General features: G+C 44.3%; 1 protein-coding gene across 3 annotated transcripts in view; it reads right to left on the bottom strand.

The window, feature by feature from the left end:
* Window positions 1-1,258: 1,258 nt before the first annotated feature.
* Window positions 1,259-14,908, bottom strand: part of EXT2 (exostosin glycosyltransferase 2) — a 130,432-nt gene continuing 116,782 nt past the window's right edge. Inside the window, exons 11-14 of one of the 3 annotated variants that reach the window (XM_036097686.2) lie at window positions 12,232-12,375; window positions 10,110-10,238; window positions 8,269-8,351; window positions 1,259-2,040 (exon numbers count right to left, since the gene is read on the bottom strand). In XM_036097686.2, coding sequence (XP_035953579.1) covers window positions 1,902-2,040; window positions 8,269-8,351; window positions 10,110-10,238; window positions 12,232-12,375 — 495 coding nt within the window. In that variant the 3' untranslated portion in view covers window positions 1,259-1,901. Of the gene's footprint in view, window positions 2,041-2,893; window positions 3,117-8,268; window positions 8,352-10,109; window positions 10,239-12,231; window positions 12,376-14,908 lie in introns of those variants that run through there. The other 2 variants (XM_078058138.1, XM_078058139.1) reach the window with 2 other exon arrangements.

The raw sequence follows: 14,908 nt of genomic DNA on the forward strand, positions 1-14,908 counted from the left end.
AAACGTGAGGCCCAACCCCTCCACCCACCCTGAATCTTGGGAGACAAGTTAGGGAACCCCAGAAAGGGCAGCAGTACTCACCGTCGGTGACAACAGAACGCCCCTTCTCTTGGTTTCTATCCTACCATCCCCAGGATTACGAATATGAGACTAAGCACCTTCCCATATCCCCTACTGGCGAGAATGTAACTATTCAAATCCACAGTATTTCTTAGGCACCAGTGTTTGAAGGCAACACGCTGGACAAATCACAGCTTCCGTGTCCGCACCTGCAACACGAACATACAGGAGGACGCAGCATCTCGTCCCTTCCACCAGGAACAGTCCAGTGCTCGCTCTCACTCCTCATTGCGAGAGAAGAAGAAACTCTTGCGATTCCCGCTGTCAATTCTGCTACTTCTTGAAGTTTTCTTTGACCTCTCAAAGTCTATGGGAACACAGCTGAAGTGACTCTTGTTAAAACTACAAGTTTAAAAACTGTAGCTTGGTAACTATGCACCTTCGTGTCACTCGAGAGAACAATGGGTGGTGTATGAGTGACTTCGACCGGTACACAGCTAGGTTTCAGTAATTATAACCATATTCCAGGCAAATTGTTATGTATTTTGTGTTCTGGGGACATATGTTATGGCTAAAGCCCAAACTGTGGCTAATCTTAATATTAGAGCCAGATAAATCTGTTTCGAATCCATAACATCTAACATTTGCCAGAGTAGATTTGTTCATCAACGGGGCTTAAAGAGGTATACTTCACACATGTGCAATATTACTAAATGCTAAAATTTAACGATTTAAATATACCGGCAACTATTGTAAAGCGGTTGTTAGAGTAGCATTTAACATTAGCCAGAACCTCCCTGGCTAACGTTCAGTTTACACCGAAAGAATGAGGGAAATTCTGGCATCCCCTTGGGGTGGGGAATCACAACTCCATCAACATTTACAGCATGGCACCAGCTAGAGCATCTCAGGGTATGGCTTTAGAAGGTCTCTGTTTTCCCTGAGAATACTCAGGGAAATGGACTGGATCTAATCAAGAAGCAAACAAATTCCTTTGGAGGTTTTGGGAGACATCTTCTCTCAGAATGCTTATAGTTTGGGGATCTTCTACTTGACGCACATGGCCCCGGATATTCCTCCTGGCTATGTATCCTCCTAGACATGGACGGTAGACTGAAGTTAACCAGAAGATGAAGTTAACTACACACAAAAAAGAACGTTCCTTGGATTACCAATAATCAGCATTTCAAACATAGTATAAAAAGGAATAAAAAATTTTAATCATAGCAATAAGCCAAACCAAAGAGGAATGGTTCATGGAACTTACAGGATCCCAATTCAGCACTCGGTGCTCTGCCTATGCATGGGCCCAGTGCCCCCGGTCCCAGGGCAGATGTCAAATAGCACGAAGATGTTGGGATTTTGCACCAAGTTCTTGGTTTGACTTTTCCGCCTAAAAAACCTCACTGATCTGAAATAGCTAAAGGTGAGATATGGGCGTGATCTACACGATTCCCCAAATCTAATATGGCCAGTAGGTTTGTCTTCTCCGCAGTCTTAGGGTCAGTGACGTTTCCTCCCAGACTGTTTTATTGGAACTGCAAACAAAGGGAGTCTGAGCTGGATTTAAACCCAGAGCGTGCCACAAAGGCTTCACAAAGGTTGAAAATTTGGCATTTTCAACAAGAACCCATCGGAGGTCATAAGAAACACTAGAACAGGGCACACACCAATAAGGTGCTTAGACACTTTCTTTAGGTTCCGGTTCTTGAGGAAGCAGGTTAGGTGTCCCGGTCCAGCCTGTCAATCAAAGGTCCCCCACACCCTGATATCGGAGTGCCGGGGAGGCCGTATTCTCCTCTGTCCAAGCTTAACATTCAGACCTCCGCTAGCGGCCTGTTTCATAAGCTGCCGATGTTGGGGAAGCTCTTCAGTTTCTCAGGAAAGTCGTCTTTGTACAGGACAGGGTCAGCTCGGTGCTCCACGACCTTAAGAGGCATCGTCCCGAAGACGGAAGCGAACTTGTTGATGCACTCAGACCTGAGGGGTTTGCGGAGAGGAGGCAGGTGATGGACGAGAGGGAAGGAGTGGGGAAAACAGAGAAAATATTCAAGAGGCTGACAGATGAGAGCAAAACACATACTATTAGGTATCAACAAAAGAAATCCAAGAGTCCCCAGCCTGCTCCCAGGTTCTTACAAAAGGCTGGGAGGGTGTGGACAGCAGAAATGATCTGCGGGGACTGGGACTGTTGTTCAGGGGGAGAAAGTGAACAGGGGATGCTGTCTGGAGGCCATGGGCCTGCAGAGGTCAGAGTATCTTTTCCCCTCCCCCTCAAATTCCACTCATTCTTCCCCCCTCAGGACAAGCAGGCCTCAAACCAAGGTGGATTAGCTGCCAACAATTCTTAACCCCATGTCTGCCAGCTGAACTGAGAAGGCAAAGGGTGGAGAGGCTCCTGGATCTGAGCTCCAGCTTAGTGAAGTTTAAAAGGCTGAGAGGAGGACCTTACACCTGGAGCAGTGGAAGGCAGATGAAGATAACAGGCGGGGAACCTCACCTCCAAACAATAAACCCCTCACTCACTCGACCAACAGTCATGGAGGGCAATCCCTGAACTGCCAGCCAACGGAGAGCTGCCGTTCCCATGTCAGAGCGAGCAGCGCCATCAGGCTTCGTGACAGAACAGCCCGGCAGCTCTGTGGGAGGGGAGACGGCACTGTCCTTGCCTCCATACCACCCCTGGAGCCCGTGAGCAACCTCCTCAGAGGTGAGCGGGTCAGGCGCGCTGGCGGGAAAGGGTTCTGGTCAATCAGGCCAACTGAGTGTGACAGCTGGGAGGACGCATCCAGACCAGAGAGGAAAAACAAGCCCGTAAACATGGCTTTTGAAGTTAAGGGGACCTCCAGGATGGATTTCAAAAAGGTCAGTACTGTCTCCCCTCAAGTCAGGCCCAGGCACCCGAGAGCGACAGTAAGAACAAGCCAATCAGGCAGAACCATTTACCCAAGAGGGGCTGAATTTCAAGACACAGACCAGAAAAGTCTCTTCTGTCCTGAGATCCTGGAAGCCTTGTTTCCAATTGTTTTAATCCGCAAGTTTTTGAGTCTTTGGAGCTTTAGGAAGAAACCAATTAATAAAGAAGCCAGTCATCAATTCTTTTCTCTTGGTCCTTATGTTTCTAAAAGAATGTGTTACCATTTCATTTGGAGCTCTTCTAGCTAATAACACCACTGTGTCCACCACCATAAGTCAACAGTGAATATGTATCAGAGGTTCCAGGCTGTGTTACAAGTGCCCCACGTAGATTAGGAACCCCCACCATCATGCCAACAACCCTATGGGTAGGTCCTATGATTATTCCCATTTTACACCGGGAAGACTGAAACATGGAGAAGCATGTAACATGTCCAAAGGTCAAATAACAATAAGACGCAGAGCCAAACCCAGGTAGTCTGGCTCCTGAGACTAAAAAATCTTAATGATGAGATGATACGAATTTATTTGTCAACCTAATTCCAGAGTCCAAGTGGAGGGGCTGGAAATTAACTGTTGAGCACCTATTACGTGCCAGATAACTTACAAACGTGATTTCATGGATTCCTTAAAGCAGCCCCCTCGATATGCCCAAGGGCTGGTTTACAGTAGCTTCCTGTTATGGGCTGAGCAGTTAAAGCTGAGGCCCGAGGCCCCTGAGCTGGAAAGTGCTGGAGCTGGGTCTCTAACGCAGGTCTATGCTGGCAAGAGAGCCTTTGTGCTTTCCATCACACTACTATAACTCACAGGTAACGGACCTTCCCTCCTGCCGGCAGTCTTGTGAGACTCAGGAGGTGGGCGTCCAAGGTTATCCCGGGAAAGACCGAGGAGTGTCCGCAAAGGGGTACCGAGTGAGCACAGCGACTCCCCTCTCCTCCAAGGATAGGGTCAAGGTGGTGGCAGACACAGTCAGTCTCTCCAAGGTCTTCCTTTTGGCAGCTGCTCTGTCTACAAACATGTACGGATTCTTCCAGTTTCCAGTCATCGTGCCTGTAGACACTGGCCAGCAAAGGCCAGCCATGTCCAGCACAGGTACCAGTGAGCATGTGTTAAAGAAGAGCCATGGCTCTTGGCAGAGGACAGTGGCCCCGCAGCCCGCTGGAGCGCAGCGAGGACAATGTCTCCTCTGTAACCAGACCTGCCAACAGGGCCGGGCCATGGGCAAGAGGCCACTGGGGCTCAGGCCAGCTGACTTGTTGACAACTGCCCCTGGCTAACCCAGGCCTGGTGAGTGCTTCTTTCTCTCCACACAGCCTGCACTGGAAAAGCCGCTGGCCACTGAGGGGTAAAGGTCCTTAACGCTCCTGCCAGGTACTGACAGTGTTTCCTACCTTCTTTTCACACAGGGGTCTGGGTTGGGCCACAGGCTGGGGCAGATGGTGAGCTGGGCTGGTTGCTGGTGGCTCACCTGAGTTGTTCTGTCAGGGGTCCAGCCACCCTGTCAGTAAATGCTCCCCCAGGCTGGTTTTCTAATCTAGTACAAACGGGCTAAGAACTGCCAGTGTCTACCTCTGAAGTGCTAGAAGTGTCTGCGGGAGAAAGGACTCATGGTTTTCTGTTTTCCTTGTAAACACATCCAATCACCTAAAGTAACCTGGAGCCTTGAGGACTAATGCTGGGGAAACTGGGAAGGAGACTCATGTGGCCCGGCATCGGGTTACGGGCTTTCCAATGTTATTACTTCATTCATCTCCAGCACATAGCACAGTGTTTGGTACAAAGATGCTCAATAGGGATTTGTTGAACCCATGAATGGATACTGTAATTTGATAGATATTAATATACCTATTTTAGGAGATGAAATGACTGGAATTCAGGGTAAGGCAAATCAGTTTTCTTAAGTCAGACAGCTACTAAGTGGCAAACCCATAATTTGAACAAAGATGGGCCTGAATCAAAATACAATGTTCTTTTTCCTAAGATTAGCACTGTCTGTCTGCCATATTGCCTTAACGTGGTGAAACGATTGGTCAAAATGAACAGTTACAAAGACTTCTGGTTTTCTGGTTCTTAAAGAATTAACAGTAGATCCTGGAAATGGATGCTGGGCAGTAAAAGCTACGCTCCTACACAACTGAGATTTCTGCTCCAAGACCCCAAATATAAGAATAAATAAGCTTATTAAACCACAAAACCTAACACAAGGTCCTAACTTGCAAAGTGGTTAACTTTTTTCACTGTTTTGTGCAAAATGGGAATTCTGCAAAGGGAACTATTAAAAAACAAACAAACAAAAAAACCCAACAAATGAACAATTCTACAGTTGTAACTCCATCTCTTGGTCTACCCAACATGGCTTAAATCATGCCTTCCTCCCTCCCGATCTAAGTGCCTCATTTAATAATTTAGTGATTCAATCTTTAATCCAAATAGTTTTGCTCCCAGTTTCTGATTTCAAGACTGATGTCCTCTGTTCCGTAATCAAATTTCTCAAAAGCGTATTCTACATTCACTAACTCCACTTCCTCACACAGACGCACACTCCATAACCCATAGGCCCCATCACTCTATGGCATTATTTTTTTTAAAGTCACCACTGACCATTTAACTCAAAGCCCGTTTCCCCAGTCTGCATGTTCTGTGCGCCTCCCTTGCTTCCGTGCACTGTAGATCCTGCTTCTCTCCTGGCCTCTCCAGTGGCTGCTTCTGTTTTCAGTTATTCTTTCTATCTCCAAAATGTCAGAGCTTCTCAAGATTCCGCCCTTGCCTTTTCTCCAGGCAATGGCCATCTCTGGGCAGATGTCTTTCCAATATCTACCTTTGTTTTCATCTTCTTCCTGAAGGTCTAGTTCCATGTTTCCAAACGCTTGCTCCGTTATCTACATCTGCACATACAGAGGGAAAGACCCCCAAATCTTCACCTACCTTACTGCTCTCCAACTTCACCCATGATTCAAATCTCCTCCTGTCCTCATTAATTACACTGCTAAAGGTGCAACCATCCACAGTCCCTCCTCATTAACCGGCGTCTCCTCCTAACTGTATCATTCACACTGTTGACGGTACTACCATTCTTCCTGACTTGAGATCTAAGCTCCCTCTGTCAATTCCTTCCCCATAACCTCAAGTTCTAGCATATCTTCCTTTGGAAAAAAAACAAAACAAAACAAAAACCAAAAACCCATGTCTTATAATTTAATCCATCCCTTCCTTTCCACACTCAACTTAGTTCAAGCTTTCCAAATGTGCTTTCTTCAATTTCTTTAGCTTCATTCCATTGTGTGCACTACTTCTAAGTGAATCTCAAAGCAATAGTTTGATCAAGCTCCCCTGTTCAAAAACCTTCAGTGGTGTATCAGAGCCTGAAGAAGTAAGTTCACATTCCTTCACTGGACAGTTCTTTAGGGCCCAGCACCAACAGGCCAGAATTCTACACTCTAGGCAGACTGGACTCCTGACTGCTTGCCAGATTCACCTTCATCCTGCTGACTGGAACCTTCGGCCACCCAGTCTCCCCTGCCTGCGATCTCCTCTTTTTGCCCAGTGATCCTAGTGATCTCTGAAGGCTGACTTCAGGCGCCATCTCTTACAAAATTATTCCTAGTAATCAACCTAGCGAGAAATCACTTCTCTTTCCCCTGATCAACGATAACATTTGGAGCCTCCCTTAAGGCACTTACCACATATAGCTTTGGATTGTTTACATGCGTATTTGTTGTTGTTAATTATAAACTCTGACAGAATCTTATTCAAAGCCTAATGACATCTGGGCAGTGGCCTATTCTATTTTCAAAAGCCTATTCCCAAGAGGAAGCCCCACATCTCCCTTAGTTACTTTCTTCAATGTTTAATAATAATTCTATCTAACTTAAATCTCTCTCACTGCATGTTAAGTCTCTTTACATTTGTTATCTCAGTGGTGCTAGAGAAGAGTTGTTTAGCCTTAGCATGAACTGCAAGGCCACCATCAGGCCAACCTTTCTCCCTAAGATTCCTATCTTATACAATATAACACCATTTTAACTCAGCCCAATCAATTACCCAATAGCTTAATGCCATGAGTTCTCCCAAACACGAAGAATGGAGGTAGGTTTAGTAATAATTTCAGGTACTCCAATATAACTATAATCAGGGTCTCTTCTAAATGAGCTATGACAGTTAATGTCACTGCCCTTGACTGTGTAATTCCTATGATACCAGTGACAGATATCTCCAAAATCATATATTATTTCACATTGACAGTTGATAAAAGTCATGTCATTTGGGTAAGATATTTATGTATGAAAGAGTAAAGGATTATTTAGAGGGTAAGAATAAGAAATAAGGAGGAGGAAAGCATCATAGAAGAATCCAGGCCAAGTGAAACAACTTTTTGTACAAGAAAATCCTCCAGGCTTTAAAGACTTGAACAGGGCGGACACGCTTTAGAAATGGACGCTGCAAGAAGATCCATATGAGCCTGCGGACACCTGACTAGACATCTTGTTCTATAAGAGCTACCCCAGTACTCTGAGCGCACCCTTGTCCCTTGACAACAGCGTCACTGGATGTCCGAGCTTGCTGTCTCACATGAGGCGCTGCCTTTTGGGAGAATTAGGTTTGATTCAGGAGATGCCAAGCTTGGGGACCCTTGGGGTACAAGTGAGAACGATGAGGCCTACTCTAGGATTATAAGGGTCCTGAGGGAGGATGTACACCTCCCGTTTGTTTTACACCCACCTACAAGGCTCAGTATCATGTTCCACACAAAGGTGTGCTTGTTGAGTAACTGACCAAATTGAAATAAAAGGAGTATCTCAGAGCTGCCATGCCCCACCCCCCCCCACTCTGTAATGGAAAGAGCTGTGCTTTCAATTCTGTTCCTGGTAGGTGTTTTGGTCAGCAAAGGTAATTTGTCTCTGGGTTTGGCTAAATTCTTTCTAATCAAACTTTTACTGTCACATGGAGATACTATCCTGCAGAACAATCTAGTATTTTCTTGGAATTAACTAGCTTCCACTCAAATGACTGTGGACGGTTAACTGCTTAGTCCACATGGAGAATCCGACTTCTGGAGCTTAAGGCCAGCTATATTTTTAAGACCCTTCCAGCCATTACAAATCGAGTGAGTAGCATTCCAAATTAATTCTTTGAGTGACCTGGGCTTGAACTAACCCAATTCCCACAGTGCAAAAGGAGGTGACTATGGCTACCAGCTGCTGTCCTTATATCTCCAACAAGTCCCATAAACAGGCCCAAGGCAGGAAATGGGGATCAGAGGCTAGGGCAGACTTCTGGTTAGAGCTCACTCACCTCTCCACCATGTGCGTCTGGTCAAGCGAAAGCCCATCGATGGCTGTGCACTCAGGACACTTGAATTTCTTTCGTGGTGTTACCTGCCAGAGAAGTACAAAAATATACCTGGTTGTCAGTGCCAAGGACAATAAAATCATGCTTGTGACACCACTGTGCACGCTTCTGTTCTGTAAGCTGAGCTGCCTGCTCCCTCCACATGCATACATGCGCCCGTATATGGGCACGCACACGCACACAGACACACACACCTCACCATTCCGCCATTCAATTCTGTCTGGCTTGGCCAACAGCAGAACTCACAAGGGCCCAATAAAAAAGGCTTGGAGGGCTTTTGCTTTCTGTAACTAGAAAGAAGTGGTGATGACAAGCTCCTTAATTCCTGTTTAATGACTGTTTTCTCACTGCCAAGGTCCTTGTATAAACACCATTTGTTCTTGCAGCCATAAGGGCGATGAAATACAGCTTCCCATAACTTTCACCGTAACCTTAGTTCCAACAGACACTCTTTTTCCTTCTTCCAGCTAATGGCAAATGCTACGAGCAGTGCCATGCTCTTGAAGATGCCAGGTTATTTTGCAATTCCGTTCAATCAGGAAAAAATCCAGTGGTCCCCCTCACCCTCTGAATTCTTTTCCCTGACTCTCCCTCCTGCTCTCCCAGACCTTAAACTTCTAATGATTTTCTTAGCAAACCCAGGGAGACCATTATCCTAACCTAGTGAAGCTAAGTAAACAGTAGCGGATGGGGGGTGGGGGGAAAGAGAGAAAGCTAGATACCTAAGGCCAGGCTAAGAAGCACACAGATGGCGGAAGGACTGTCCAGAGTAAGCAGGCACAGCTAAAAAGATCTTGAAGCACATCAAAAAGCAATTTTGAAGATAAGAGGGATTCCTTTAAAACTAGGTTTGTGATTTACATTGCTTCACTTTTTCTTGCAGTGAGTGCTGACTGAGTCAGAGGGCTGGGGCAGGGTGAGGCCCGGACCAAGTTTGCAGAGCATAGACAAGGGACTCTTCCTCTTTCCTCAGTCACTTTGGTTTAATCCAACTTCTCCCATCAATTCATAGCATGAACAATCAGTGGGCAATGCCATACCACACTTCCAACGTAAGCTTCCAGTATGGGAAGACTCCAGTACAGGAATGTGGCCTAGAAGCATTGCCCATTTTTTATGGAATTCTAATCCAGAGGGAAAAAAGGTCAGGACAATTCCACTCATAAAAAGAAGTAAACTCTCTTTGTATCTGGGGATCTGGTTCAAGCAAAATCTACATTTCAGGAATAGATACCCATTACAGATACAGAGATCCCCATGTGATCCTTATGTACTCTCAGCTTTTAATTTGTTATGGGAAAGGTACTTTCAAAAACTGGTGATTGATATTTAAAAACAATGTTTAGAAAAACTACAGTTATAACTGGATAAGGTGTACTTATCTTCTCAACGTCTTTTAAAATAAAAACCAGCCACCTTAAGAGAGATATAAGTTGCATTCTTTAATAGATCTAGATTCCAAATCAGATTTGAGAATACTATTAAAGGTTTTTAAAAACATGATTTGTAGATTGACCATCGCAGCCTTTATCTCTGATACTGGAGATTAAAAACTATAACTAAAGAAACCATATAAAAAAAGAAAATATGTTTAAATTATCAAAGCCTAGCTTTAATGTTACAATGTGACTGGATCAATCACAGAATCTTAAAGTTAAAAGGGAGCTTAAAGTTCATGTAACCCAACGCTTCGTTTGTATTTCAGAGAACATCTCAGGCTCCGAGAAACAGAAACTTGCACAAGATCACGAAGTTAGTGGCAGACTTGTACCGGGATGCCTCACCTTGATGACGGCTTTCCCCGTGACGTTAGCCACCAGGAAATTCATGGCAATGTCTTCACAGTTCATATGAGCATCCACCCAGTTCTTGATATCCCCAGGCATTTTGTAGGTATATAGGTAATTAAAATACTGTCAGGTGAGACAAAAAGAAGAAAGATTCAAATAGCAGTGCCCCGTGGTTGACAGTCAAAGGACAACTTAATCATGGCATGGGGACAAGCTTTCTCTTGTAGGATTAATCACAAGGCTATAAGAAGTATTAGAATGCTTTTGGTCAGATGACCAAGATTCTTTCACACTGTCATTCTTTTAAAAATCACCTATTATAAGCAGAGGAGAGTCAGAGTGTGAAGCCCTTGTAGGATGCAGGCCTTCCGGACTCATGTATCATATGTTTAATAAATAAAATATCAGTCAGAGACACACTACACACTGATCTCTACTCTGTTCTTCTCTTGAGCCACAGTGCTCAATCCTGTGTTCTATGTTCTGTCCTGGAGAAAACAGACTGCAAAGAGAAACAGAGAGAAACTCCTGGTGCACTGACACTGCAAAGGTGTGTGCTTTTTAAAGTAAAATGAGGCCCAATTCCGTTTTTTTTTTAAAGATTTATTTTAGAGAATGTGTGTGCGTGAGGAGGGGGAGGGGCAAGGGAGAGGGAGAGAAACCAGTAGGCTGGCAACGGAGCTGAGCATGGAGCCCGATGCAGGGGCTCAAACCCAGGACCCTGAGATCATAACCTGAGCCGAAATCAAGAGTCAGATGCTCAACCCACCGAGCCACCCAGGTGCCCCAAAATGAGGCAGTTCTGAAGCTGCCATAACCTATATGTATGAGATAGTACAGAAATTCATGGAGGGGGGGACTGTACACAGTGTACATCCATAAACCCCATGAATTATAAACCTCACTTACTTATTGCTAAGAACAAAAACCCATTTCTGGATTGAGAGCCGTTAAAAATACAGAGCAGGGCTGAGAAACCAACACGCATCACTATACCACCGCTCGGCTCCGTGCAAGGCACTGGGGCGGCCAGAGATGCAGAGGAGACTCCGGCCGGCAGCACCGACAACGGAGCCCGCATCACAGCTCAAGGCAGCCACGCTCTGCCAGGGGCGCTCCAGCCTCAGCCTGAATGTTCTAAAGTCCCAAGCATCCTCTTTCAGTCCCTCCCGAATAAAAGTCAAAAACGTGAAGTGACAATTCTCAGGAGAGGAAATACACAAAAGGAATTTCAACCACAGTAGTCAAATGAGAGTGGAAACAGTTAGGATCCTTTTTCACTTACTGAAACAGCTCAGTCTGATTTTCCCTTTTTATATATTTCATGCAAGCGGGGGTTATAGTAAGACAGTTCGATATTTTGTTGGTGGGAGTATAAACTGGCATAAGCAATACTGAAAACAAGAGACATATATATATCTCGAAACCTCCCCAAAATGTTCAGTCCCTTTGACATAATTCTACTTCTAGAAATCTATCATAATGATCACAAGTACAAACAGTTATGAAAATGGATATTAATCACTACTTAAGCATTAGCTATTAATATCTTAAATAGCCAAAAAATTTTGAGACAATCTAAATATCCAGTGATAGAAAAATAGTTACACATGATTTATGGATATTAGTACAACAGCATATTAGCAATTATGTTATGAAGGAATGCTATTAAAAACTCATAATACATGGAAAAAGCAGGCTAATGAGCATGTTCACAACTGTCTGTACATGTGAATAAGTAAATAAAAGGCAAACTGAAGATAACATCTATACAATAACAATGGTTATCTCTAAGTAATAGCACTATGAGTGACTTTTGAGTGTGTGTGTGACTCTTCTTATATGATAACATTTGTTATGAATTTTCCATATTTTCTATTATGAGCGTGCATTATTTATGTAATAAGAAAAATCACTTTAAACCATCACACAACATAACCTTTCTTTTTTAACTGAAGCATAGTTGGCGCACTAGACAACATGGTCTCTGTAGGCCCTCTGAGGAGGACATTTTTCCTAAACTCAGCAGAAATTCAACTGGGCCACACAGAACACGTGTCATGCGTGCAGTTTTGTCACCTCAGACCCACTTGCCCAGCCTGCGCCCCCACCTTACCTTGTGATAAAAAGCTGCCCCCGTGAGCACCATGGACACCTCATTGGTCCACTCAGACTCATACTTCCACTTATTCATCTCGTGGTCCCAGAGGTGCAGACGACCGGGGTAACCCACCAAGCGGTCAGGAAACTCCCGCCAGACCTGAGGAAGAAACACATCCAGTTCAGACAGAGACCAAACACAGTGCTATGTCACCCAAACGGTACAAACTCCCAGAGCCAGATCTTCACCAGCTAAGGCTGGGATGGGCTTCTGAAGAGGTTTCCTTAAACAGGGGCTAGTTATTCTATCAATATTCAAAGATAGATGTGGATTCTAATTTACTCCAAATCCTCCTGCCGTTGCTGGGAAATTTCAAGTCATGTAGTAATAGCTCACTTATTTGGGCCAAGGTAGGTACTCTCTTAACTAATGATGAAGGAAACAGGTGCCATTCTTAATGCATGCACACATGAAGAATACAATGGCCGTGCAATTCGATTGTCCTCATTTATTTTTTTTAAAGATTTTATTCATTAGAAAGAAAGAGAGAACAAGCACACAAATGGGGGCAGAGGGGCAGAGGGAGAGGGAGAGGGAGAAGCAGACTCCCCGCTGAGCAGGGAGCCTCACTAGGGGCTGGATCCCAGAATGCTGGGATCATGACCTGAGCCGAAGGCAGACACTTAACAGACTGTCCCCATTTCTGGTAAATTTGGCGATTGTGAAAACTCAGTCTCTGTTTCTAAAGATTTATTTATTTATTTAGAGAGAGCGAGCGAGCAAGTGGTGGGGAGGGGCAGAGGGAAAGCCTTAAGCCAACTCCACACCCAGCGCGAAACCTGATGTGAGGCTCGATCTCATTACCCTGAGATCATGACCGGAGCTGAAACCAAGAGTTGGACACTTAACCAACTAAACCATCCAGATGCCCCAGAAAGTCTGTTTCTAAAACAAATGTTTTTAAAACCCTAATTCCCTGGAGCACACAGTCATCTTTATGACCTTTTAGAAGCCTCATGTATAGAGAACGTGTCTGTTTCTATAATCTGTAACATACTGAAAACAAAGACTTGATCTCCATATTTGGGAAGGCTCTTAAAATACAGTTTTATGAAACAGAATCTGGTATACTGGGGGTGGGGTACTTCCAATATTTTTCCCCATGTATTTCTGTATAATTTAGTTCAACCTTAATTGAAAGAAGAGTAAGTTCGTGCCTTTAAGGAGCATTGACAACTTAGCAGCTGTTCATGGTGCCACTTCTCAGCAACCATGATTCCTTATCCTTTACCGGGCCTCTAAACAACAGAGCTCCCGAGGGTCCAGTCCTGTGACCTAGTCTCTTCTTTAAACAATCTGAGTCATTTCAACTAGTTTCAATCACTTTTAAATACCTTCTCTAATATACTGACCTCTAAATTTGTTTGGCCCAGAATGTTCCTGAAAAAACCAACTACTGAATATCTTCAACTGGATAAACAATAGGCATCTCAAACTTAACATGTCCAACGCATAACTCTTTAGTCCCTATCCCTGGATAAGCCATTCTCTCAATCCTCTCCATCTCAGTAAATCATCTACCTGACTGCCCCAGCCAAAAAGCTACAAGTCAGTCTTTATACCTTCCTTTCCTTCTTCCTCACACCCCATCCATCAGCAAGTCCTGCTGGCTCTACTTCTGACCACCTCTGGCCAATTCTCCCACCCCTCTCTCTAGCTCAAACCACCATCATCTCTCACCTAGACTGTTGTTAACAGGCCTCTAACTCATGTCCTTGCTTCCACTCTCACCCTTCCAAACCATTATTTACATAGTATCTCTAACAGGACTATTCCTAAAAGAATATTAGAGAACAGATGGTCCCTAACTGATAATAGCTCAACTTACGATTTTTCAACTTTACAATGGTAAAAAAGCAATATGCATTCAGTAGAAACCTACTTCGAATTTTTGAATTTGGATCTTTTCCTGGGCCCACAGTATGTGGTACGATCCTCTCTCATGATGCGGGACACTGGCAGCGAAGCAGCTCCTAGTCAGCCCCACGATCACGAGGGTCAACAATCAGTACACTTAAAACCATCCTCTACTCAGACAACTCTTCTGTTTTTGGCTTTCAGTATTCAATAAATTACAGGAGATACTCAATACTTTATTATTATAAAATAGGCTTTGTGTTTGATTTTGCCCAACTGTAGGCTAATGTAAGTGCTCTGAGCACTTTTTTAAAAAAAGATTTTTTTTATTTATTTATTTTAGAGACAGAGAGAGAGAGAGAGAGACAGCATACAAGCAGGGAGAGGAGCAGACTCTGCACAGAGCCGGACACGGGGCTTAATCTCATGACCCTGAGATCATGACCTGAGCCAAAATCAAGAGTCAGATGCTTAACTGACTGAGCCACCCAGGTGCCCCAACTTACAATGGGTTTATCAGGTAACCCTCTGCTAAGTTGAGAAAGATCTGGTTAAGGGTAACTCGATGAACAGGCTGTATCCTATTTTATGTGTGTGTGTGTGTGTATATAAATATATATATATGTATTTTAAATTAGTATTATCTTTGTCACATATTTAGCCGCATATATATGTCGTATGGTCATGTGCTGCAGCAAGAGGAGGCTTCCCCAACGCCCACATGTCACTGAGTCCAGGGACGATGCATCATTGCTTTCCCCAGGGCAGAGCCAGT

The sequence above is a fragment of the Halichoerus grypus genome, chromosome 11 (genome assembly GCF_964656455.1).
Source record: "Halichoerus grypus chromosome 11, mHalGry1.hap1.1, whole genome shotgun sequence".
NCBI classification, from domain to species: domain Eukaryota; kingdom Metazoa; phylum Chordata; class Mammalia; order Carnivora; family Phocidae; genus Halichoerus; species Halichoerus grypus.